The sequence below is a fragment of the Mercurialis annua genome, linkage group LG3 (genome assembly GCF_937616625.2).
Source record: "Mercurialis annua linkage group LG3, ddMerAnnu1.2, whole genome shotgun sequence".
Lineage (NCBI taxonomy): Eukaryota > Viridiplantae > Streptophyta > Magnoliopsida > Malpighiales > Euphorbiaceae > Mercurialis > Mercurialis annua.
In genome coordinates this window covers 55,584,816-55,595,085 of record NC_065572.1, presented here as the reverse complement: position 1 = coordinate 55,595,085, position 10,270 = coordinate 55,584,816, and the positions used below count along the sequence as shown (strand labels likewise).

Genomic DNA, 10,270 nt, shown 5'->3' with positions numbered 1-10,270 from the left:
CATGTTCATCTTCTTCTTCTTAGGGCTGCTGCACTTTTCTTCAGCCATGGCTCAAAAGCTTCCATATCTCTACGGCTTCAGATCTCCGGTCCGATCCTTCCACTTTCCGACGGCAGCTCGGGCTCGAGCCTACCCGAGCCTAAGCGTAGTTCCGCCCCTGGCTGGTGCACTAAAGTGCACTAGACAGCACGCGCGCTGATGTTAGCGCACAGTGATGCACGCTGACATCAGCAAACTTGGATTGAATGTAATATTTTGGCGTTATTTGGTATAGGGTTTTTTAGATAAATACCAAAAAAAGATAAAATATTCTCAAGAATACTACCTCAATTTTTTTTTTTGAAAAATACAATCTGAACTTTTTTTTTGCAAAAACGACTTTTGTTATTCTCAAAAATATTTTTTTTAATATCAGAAATACGATTTTGGTTACCCAACGGTATACTAACATTGTTGGTTAACCAACAAACAAAACTATTACAAATTCAAATCTCCATTTTCATTAAACTAGTTGAAAATCCTATTACAAATCCCTCCATCTTCATCACAGCCACATCAACCGTCAAATAAAATCTAAATCGTCTTTTTTAAAATTTAATATTATTAATTAACCATTTGTTAACCAACATTGTACTAAAAACAAGATCATTGATGTACTTTTAGTACACCATTAGTTAAATAGCAACAAAATAAAATTCAACAACAGTTAACTAACGTTTTTATTAATAATATATTCAAAATAACATTGATTACATGTTACTCAACGGTATACCTAATGTTAACCATTGGTAACTTAACACCCAAAAATATTACAATTCTCATAAGCATTTTTTCAAATAGTTAGAGTGCAGGCAGTGCAACACCAAAAATCAAACCACCACCACATCACCACAATCGTTCATAAAAGAAAAATTAGTTAACTAACGATTGGTAAAATAGCAATAAAATAAATTTTATCACAACAGATCCGCCATCTCCGACGACGACAACCAGTTACCTAACGATTTTATGAATAATATATTCAAAATATAATTTATTATAAAGTTATCCAATTGGTTACCCAATAGTAACCATTAGTTACCCAACACCTAAAAACATTACAATTCTCATAAGCATTTCTTCAAACACCGAGAGTGCAGGCTGATCATCAATTTCGCTTCTCGCAGTCTCGCATAACTATGAATAATATATTCAAAATAAAATTTATAACAAATTACCCAACGATTTACCTAATGTCAACCATTAGTTACCCAACACCCAAAAACATTACAATTCTCATAACTCAAACAACAAAAAAATGAGCAAATCCATAAACATTTTACGTTGTCGCAGCACCGCTATCCCCTTCTCCAAGCGGATCTCCTTGGCTAATTCACTGAATGGCATCAGCCTCATCTTCTCTACAAGTTATCCAACGGTTTACCTAATGTTAGCCATTGGTTACCCAAACACTCAAAAACATTACAATTCTCATAAGCATTTCCTCAAACACTTAGAGTGCAGGTTGTGCAACACCAAAAATCATAAAATTGTTGTAGCTTCTTGATCGACATCAAAGACCATCAAAACACTCAAACAACAAAAAAATAGCAAATCCATAAACATCCACGACAATCTACCACCAACCTCCATAATGAACCCAACAAAACTCAAGAAGTAGAGTTGAAATTAACCATTACTTTAAAAATAATAGAAAAAAATGGAGTAGAGCTTCTTCATCATGGAGAATTATCCCATTCTTGTTGTGGGGTGTTAAAAGAAAGAGATTTGTCTATGAAAACCTTTCTCACCGCCACGCTTCTTCATCTCCGCTCCGTCGTCACCGCTGCCGCTTGCCGCTTCAGTCAGAAATTTAAATTCTGTTGGCAAACCTAGTAATGAAAGGAGAAGGCGACCTCTGCTTCAGTGATGGCGGAGGAATTGTGTCGAAGGTTGCTGCTTTTTTGGTTATGTTAGGGTTTGAACTGAATTTTTAATTGAAGAACAAAAAAACAAGATCGTATTTGTCAAAACCAGAAAGCATAGAAATCAAAAAAAAAGGAAAGAAGGTCTAAATCTCTAAAATAAAACTTAGGACCGTATTTAGCTAATTAATTTGGCTGATTCCCGTTTTTCCTCTAATTAACTCTTTGGTATATATGTAATTTTTTGGAGAAAAAAGGTACCCATTATTTGGGCCCAAAAGAGCATAATTCTTTAATGAGCGTTTTATATGAAATACTGTTTTTTCTCCAACATTTACTTTTTTACCACCACTTGTAAATCTTTACATTTCATACCAGCTTTTTTTTTATACTACTTTTTGAAAAAAACTTTACTTTTTATATTAATTCACATTTTCCATCATTTTCTTTCATCATTTTTAATTATTTTTTTCACCATTATATTCCTGCACTTAATATCTATCACATATTTTAATTTCAATTTTTTTTATTTTTTTATTTTTTTTATTTTTTTGGATTTTGACTTTTTTTTACTGCTGATGTTTTTCGTCAGTTTTAATATCAACATGAAATCAATACGAAATCAACATATGTAATAAATTCACTAATTTAAATTTTTCAATCTTTTTTTGCATTTTATACATTTTTTCAATTTGATATCAATTTTTTTATTTTATTTTACATATAATGTGTTCTTTTTCGTTAATGTTAAATCAAGTAAATATCAACATAATATCAACACAATATCAACATAAGATCAACATTGTAACATTACAATAATTTAACATCATTATTGTCTTCTTCGCCGATGATAAAATCAACAAAATATCAACTGAAAATCAACACAATATCAACACTGTAATATTACAATAATTCAACATCATTATATGTCTTCTCCTTGATGCTACCATATCATTTCTAGTCTCAATTTAATTTAATTTAATTTTTTTAGTTGATTTCACAGACGATATTATCTTATTTTTCAATATTAAAATATAAAAAAATCAGTTGATATCAACATAATATTAACATAAAGTCAACATAAAATCAAAAACACTGTAACATTACAATAATTCAGCAATCAATCATCATCAAGAAATCGTTTTACAGAATAAAAAAACGCAAAAACACAAAAAAAAATGCAAAAATAACAGAATTTTATTCTATAAAATCACAAAATTATTCTACATAACATGAAATGAGTATTAGATTCTTTAAATATACTCTTTATACATGTTTAATGGTGAAAAAACATTAATAAATAAACAAATTACAGATCTGAAAAATAAAAAAAAAAGAACAAAAAAATTCAGATCTGAAATCAAAACGATAAAAGAAAGCTAACGGCGAAACAAAGGCGGAACGGCGGAGGCCAAACGGCGGAGGCCAAACGGCGAAGGCGGAACGACGAAAATGGAACGGCGGAGACGGATTGATGCAAAAAACAAAAGGTGAGTTGAGAGAGAAAGGAAAGAGAAATCTGAGGAGAGAAAATAATTTTGTTTATGAGGGTTTGTGCTATTAGAGTTCTATTTATATGAATGGTATAAAAGTAATAAATTCTTTTTTGTATGTTAGTTTTAAAATGTCAAACATGAATCAGTATAAAAGTATATCAAACTTGAATGTTGGTTATTTGAGTAAAAAGCCCTTCTTCTATTAAACCAAAAATAAACAAGACTGAATTTTCCAGATAAGCTCATTCAACTCTTTTAATCAAGTCTTGGGCTGTGTCACACTTCAGGTCCACCAACCATCTTCTGGACTGGTACAAACAGAAACTGGTTCCCTTGATACAAGCTTGACCTTGAACGAACTTAAATTCTCAAACTCGAACTCGAGTTGGAATAACATTCAAGCTACACGCGTCCTTTTATCTAATACTTGAGCTCGGCTCAAAATTAAACTCGATTAGCTCGAGTACTACTCAACATTTTGAGTCGATTTTATGTTTTTTTCCGAGTCTAAGTAGCCCACTCATAATATATCCTAGCTGAAAATTAGTCATGCATACAACTTTCACACTGTAAAACCCTATTTCAAGAGGGCAAAAATAAAAAATGAAAACGCCTCACAGTTTATTTCTTGAACACAATATTGGAAACAAACTTCAATCAATGCAAGCCAAGTTTGAAATACTTTTCTCATTTATACTAATTATCGTACTAAATATAGTAATCTGGTCATTTTTTTTATAACTAGAACATATGTAACCATAATAATCCTACAAATACAATTTCTCTTCTGCATGAATCTTTCTGTAAGAAAATTTACATGGAATTTAAGATTGTGCTGCACATGTTTGACCACCACAATTTTGTTTCTTGATCAGATGCGTCGAAGGGAGGCCAACCTTTTTTCAAGATCCTCAACATCAGGAGATTCAGAACTGCATTTAAATAAAAACCAATGCAATCAGGAACCAAACTCGCTTGTGCTTCAAAAATTTAAAAGCCCTTCTCTGTCAATGTCAATGCAAGACATTACATGCATGGTGTATCTAGCTTCCCATCAAAGCGTAAAATGTCGAATTATTTGCTAGCGACTAATTTGAAGGGCTCTATAGACTAACTGCTGTGAAAATTCTGAAATCCATAGCGACTTCGAAGGCGTCATGGTTTCTAACTAAAACTTTGAAGTTCAACATTTTTGTAATAGTTCCAGAACATGGTTAGCAAGAACCATTGATATACTCTTTAACAAATTGAGATTTGTGTTTGTGAATGTTAATGCATCAACGGATCATGACAATCTCTAGAAATGGAGATTTATATATTCACTAACACGCTTGTACTAATGGGTCTTATTTCAGAGAAAGAGTGAGTGTACCTTTTGACAGCATTAGGAGCAGCCTTTGATGCAATTCGTCCCTTTGGAGCTGCAGATAGCTGTAGCGCAAGAAGAGAGACAAGATTTCAGATTTTCGCAGTTATAGATTGTGGAAACTGTAAGTATACACGAATTTTATAAGATGGTCAAATTTTGGATGAAATACCTGAGACGCAATATCAACACCAATCTCATCAAGCACCTACAATGAGTTCATATGAATTAAAGTTAGTAGTTACATTAGGACCAGTACACTGAAACTAAAATGGAAGTAACATGAGGCTGACAATGTAGCACCTGGTTAGTAAGTTCCTCTGTTTCCTCTTCAGCCTCATCTTTGTCTAAAGTTTCATCAATAGCCTCTGACATCATCTCAATCTGCAAAAAGAGGCCGCATGTTACTTTCAGAATCCCGATTCACAAATGCATGTTTAACTCTCTAAATCTACCAGTTAAGCAATCGTTGGAATGGATTAGATTCATTCCATTTGGCAATAGTAATATTGTGCTGGTGGAGTTGATGAATAAAATCAAACTGCGTTTAGGTCTTTTACTAAGGACAAGCCTTTTGATTGGAAGAAGGATGTGTACTGTAGGGGAGACACAAGAAGAGAAGAAGTGTAAATAATAAAAAGCGAAAAAAAATTACCGTCATGTCCAGCTGTGCTGACTGCTTCTGGAAATCTTTTATAACTTTAATTTGCTTGGTAGGAGCCATTTGCTGTAATAGAAGGATTAGGATATGAACCTTTTGTTAGTCTATGGAAAAATATGCTAAAACACCCTTCACGGGAAAATCATATTGGAGGAACAACTAAGGACATAAATTTTCTCATGCATTGTCTTAGCCAAAATTTCTTCCCAAAGTAGTATTAGATAAAAAAATTATTGTCAACATCAGGAACGATGCTACAACAATCTGAAGTAAGAATATGATTACTTAAATAACAAAATGCTGGGCATACATATATATAATTTCTAACATTCCGCAACAGAAGGTGTGAGATCAGGTAATACATTTCAACCACAAGTATTATAGTCGAATATTCTATCTCATAAGCAGGTATACATATATTTTGTATAAGAGATGGTGAATTTGAGACCTTGTTCATTGCCACCATTGCCTTGGTAGCACCTTTCATTCCTGTAGAAATTGAAGTGCTAGCATATAGTGCCTGTAATCAAAGATTCATTAGTTATAGATAATATAAGAGAAACAAGTATAACAATAATTTAATCAATTATATTTTTCTGAAAGAAAAGCAACCTGTGTATGAGTAGCTACACCTCTGATTTGGGCACGACTACCTTGTAAGTTAGTTATTTGTTGCCGTAGCCGAACAAGTTGGCGTGCTAAGATTTTAGTAGCAGCCTAAAATGCATGCAGAAAGCAAGTAAGCAAATGATAAAAATTGAAGAAACTATTAAGCATGTTTTATGTGATAACTAAGCTAAATCTAGCAAATTAATTTTCACCTCAAAAGCACTTCATTGAATGCAAAATAAAAATTATGCAGGATCCAGTCATTGACTACAGTTTGGTACAGTTTATGCTCTTTAAGAGAATTTTGCAGGACAATGTGATTTCAACACAAACCAACATGTACTAATAAAATTACTGCAAGTAATATCATATTTATTTGTTTATTGACTTGTGCCAATGTTTCACATTTGTACATGTCATTTATGATTCAGCCTTAGATACACCAAATTGGTACAACTTATGTCATGTCATTCCAGTTGATATTTGAAATTGTAAGGCTCAAATTTTCAAGTTCAAGGGTGCCTATTGCCTAACATGTCATCCTGCTCAGCGCTTATTTGTCAATCACAACCCGTTAGTTGTTAATGTCAATATATACTACAATTGTTGTTGATCAACTTATAATCTGAATTTTCAGAAAATTCATAAGAAAAAAAGGTCTTGCATCAAGTTTCTAAACCAGACACTTACTTTGTGCAAAACAAGACTGAGTAAAATGTGATCATATCCCCTCATTATAATTTCTACAAGAATACAGTCTGAATTCATGGTCAGCTACATGAAAAAAAGAAAGAAACTTGCCTCATTTCCAGTTTTAGCTGTTTGCTTGATCTCCGCCACTAATCTCTTTTCCTAATACACAAAACAGAGTACATTTAATAAAAGTACATGGTCGAGGTGTATATTTCCAACACAGCAGCAAGATAACATAACATACCTCAAGTTGAAGCGATGCAATTTCACGTTCAATTCCTACATAACAAAAGAGGGAAGGAAAAAATTAGTAAAACATAATAAGCATCAGCAAGGTCTGGAGCAGGCAATAATTTGTATGAGGGAGGAAAAAAAAGTTAAACACAATAAGCATCAGTGTAAGATCTGCAGCAAGCAATAATTCGTATCAGAATAGATTCTTTGCGTAATATCCCTTATAACCTTAAAAAGATACTTCTAAGGGTAAATTAAAAACATTTCTTTGTATTGAAAGCTGCATAAAGATTGTGAAACATCACAAATATCGTTAGCGCTAATTTCTCGGTTTCCTGCATTTCCTCAAGAATTCTCATAATAACAACCCATTATATCGTTGGCATTTCCTCAAGAATTCTCATTATATAGTGATCCATGAGAGCTATGAACAAAATTCAGGTGTAGTAGAGAAGAGCCTACCTAAAACAAAATCTGTGTTTTCTTTAACTTTTTCTCTTTTTCAAGTGCATTTGAAAGCTTTTAAAATTTAAAATTTATAATAACTGATCATAATCCAGAACATCCCAAGTTTCATACTTAAATGGTTCTCTATGTCCCAAATACTTGTCTGATGACAGATAACTGAAGTGTGTTTATCTATTTAACTAATTGGGTAACCAAGAAGGAAAAATACTGTTATAAACTAATCTGAGGTAGCACGGGCGCTGGAAAAACGGGACATTTGGACAAGGACACAGCAAAACAGTAGACGTTTCTGTAACGGGAAACATTGATTGAGTGAAGTTTCCGTGCTACCTAATCTCAATACTATATAAATAACACAAAAGATTGTTTGTACTTAGTTTGTCATTTAATTATTACACTCACATAATCGAATTGGGTAATTTTACATAATATTAGACTACAAACCTCTAGTAGCAACGCCCATCTCTCTCTTGCTGGTCCTAAGAGCTTCTGTAAAATTACAACACCAAATCAGTCAACACTTTTAAATTTAAAACAAAACCAATAAAAATGAGCTAAAATTTGGAAAAGATCACAGCTTTCTAATGAAAGTAAACAAATGATTATGTGGGTTTCTCAAGAAACAAAAGAACATTCAGAATTGAAGCATTTACTTTTACTAAAATGCCAATCAAATTGTACCCAAACACAAAAACAGTGCATATAAAACAAGAAAAATTAAGTACCTTTAGGAGAAGTTTTCTTCTTGAAGATGTTCATGATGAACAAACAAATACCCAGAACCAAATTCAACCTCTTTGGATCTTAATAATTAAAAAAAGTTTATTATTTTTATTTTCTGGTTTTTCAATGGAAATCAAAAAAAGAAAAAAAAAAGGGAGAATGGAGAGAATGTGCAGTGTGAGCTGCTGAGTGTTGGTAGTGAAGGCCTTGGGAAAAGTGCTTTGAGTTCCACTCGCATACACAACGGTACTTCACGCTACTAGTCCAACTAGCCGTTACAATTTTCTTCTTTTACAATATTGCCCTTTCTTTTAATAATTCTAAAACTAAAATTGTGAGGTCACACACAAAAATCGTATGCTTCCTCTACCAAAAAATATTTATATTTGACAAAAAAATATTTATATTTGAACAAAAATTCCTGCTTCCATTAGAGGTGGACGTAGTTCGGGTTGCACCGTGAACCGGTCCAAAATTGGTCCGATCAAATTTGGATCGAAACTGTTAAATTCTGAACTGTTTAAAGTAGTATGGAATCTGTTTCGTGCCGATTAAACTTTTTGAAAACTAGAATTGTCGGTTGATTGCAAACAGGAAGTTCCGTTTTCGAACCGCGTTATTTTTTAAGATGTATATTCTAAATTATATATAATATATGTATTATATGTGATTAATTATTAGTATGTCATACAATATTGTTTATAATATGTATAATACTATTTATTTGTATTTAATATATTTTAATTTATTAATTCTTTTAAATATTGACTATTAGTTTTATTTTTGTTCTAAAAAACTATTACTTCTATTTTATTACTATAAAAATATATGACTATATCTACTATTATAAAAAATCAATTATCAAAATTTATGATAAATAAAATAGATTTTTAAATTCAAAAAGTATAATTATTATTTATATTAAATGTAATTTTAATTTAGCTTAATTTTAAATGATTAAATTTATTTATTACAGAATAATTTTTTAGTTTTCCGAACCCGAACCGGTGAGTTTCGAACCGTCTCGAAACCTCTCAAGGAGCGGTTTAAGGCCGATTCAAGCTTTTTTTCGACTATAAACCGATGATTTCAAATCGAAACTACCGATTTGTGAGTCGTGGCCACTCATACTGCCTAGGCAGCAGGAAACTCATGTTGTACAAGTATGTAACAACCTCTGAGAGGTTGTCATATTTATTTCTTTTCTTTTCCTTTAATTGGTTAATTACACATTTACCATCGGTTCGTTCAGACCAATTTCCAAGTCTCTAACTCTACGTCTAGTCCTTATTCGTCTGCCCCTTCTATGTTTATAACCTTGGCCATGACGACCGCTAGCGTAGGTATCCAGTTGATTTTGTGTGGCTAACTCAGTAATGATTAGTCTTGCTTGTTGATTAAATAAGTCATATTCATCAAGAAATCTTGTCGCTCGAATTAGGGACATTCTTTTGCAATACGACCCTCCTGCTCAAAAATAAAATAAGAACCCGAAACAAAATGAAAAACATCATAATGTCGCCTTTGACATTAAGAAAAAGTTAGGGTTTGAATTCTGAACCTCTTGATTCGAAACTTTGACTACCGTCACTAATTCTCAAAATATTGGCACCCGCTCTCGAGTTACTCCTTATATGTATTTGAAAGTATCTATATCTCGCTTGCAATTTACGAGCATTTTGCTACGTTTTTTTTCTAATAACTCAAGAGCATCAATAGGAACCTCAAACTATGACGGATTTAAACGCACATGTGTTAATACTAAACTCCTGTCATAAGCCTCTTCAATACACCGATATTGTTGTAACATAGACTATCTCATCATCAACGTATAATTTGCTTAACAATAACCATTGTTATGAGTTGATTCATACTGAGGTTTGGTTGTGAAGGCATTCCTAGCGTTTGCCTTATTCTAGGATTGCCCCAGCCTCCACCTTGCCAAGGGACTCTTTCTGTCACTTGTATTTAATTAGGGCCGCTTAACTTAGTTGAATCATATCCAATGGTTTGTCGGCCATCACAATCATATTAACAATATATATATCGCACAAGATATCAAACACATAGTATAGCGATACCACCCCAGTGTCTAGCAAAACGCACAAGATATTCT

The 10,270-nt window shown here is 32.6% G+C and overlaps 1 protein-coding gene across 1 annotated transcript; it reads right to left on the bottom strand.

The window, feature by feature from the left end:
• Positions 1 to 4,072: 4,072 nt before the first annotated feature.
• LOC126671563 (vacuolar protein sorting-associated protein 2 homolog 2) lies at positions 4,073 to 8,376 on the bottom strand. The gene is made up of 11 exons (XM_050365345.2): positions 8,157 to 8,376; positions 7,876 to 7,920; positions 6,974 to 7,008; positions 6,838 to 6,888; positions 6,040 to 6,144; positions 5,876 to 5,947; positions 5,422 to 5,493; positions 5,070 to 5,150; positions 4,939 to 4,974; positions 4,773 to 4,831; positions 4,073 to 4,332 (listed from the first exon to the last, which is right to left on the bottom strand). The coding sequence occupies exons 1-11, from the start codon at positions 8,188 to 8,190 to the stop codon at positions 4,272 to 4,274; spliced, it is 651 nt and encodes a 216-aa protein (XP_050221302.1). The 5' UTR covers positions 8,191 to 8,376; the 3' UTR covers positions 4,073 to 4,271.
• Between the last annotated feature and the right edge of the window lie 1,894 nt (positions 8,377 to 10,270).

Coding starts and splice junctions, on each gene's coding strand:
- LOC126671563 (XM_050365345.2), bottom strand. CDS start 8,190: ATGAACATCTTCAAGAAGAAAACTTCTCCTAAAG. Junction 6,145..6,837: donor CAGCTAAAACTGGAAATGAG/GCAAGTTTCTTT, acceptor CATGCATTTTAG/GCTGCTACTAAAATCTTAGC. Junction 5,494..5,875: donor CAATGGTGGCAATGAACAAG/GTCTCAAATTCA, acceptor CTTCTATTACAG/CAAATGGCTCCTACCAAGCA.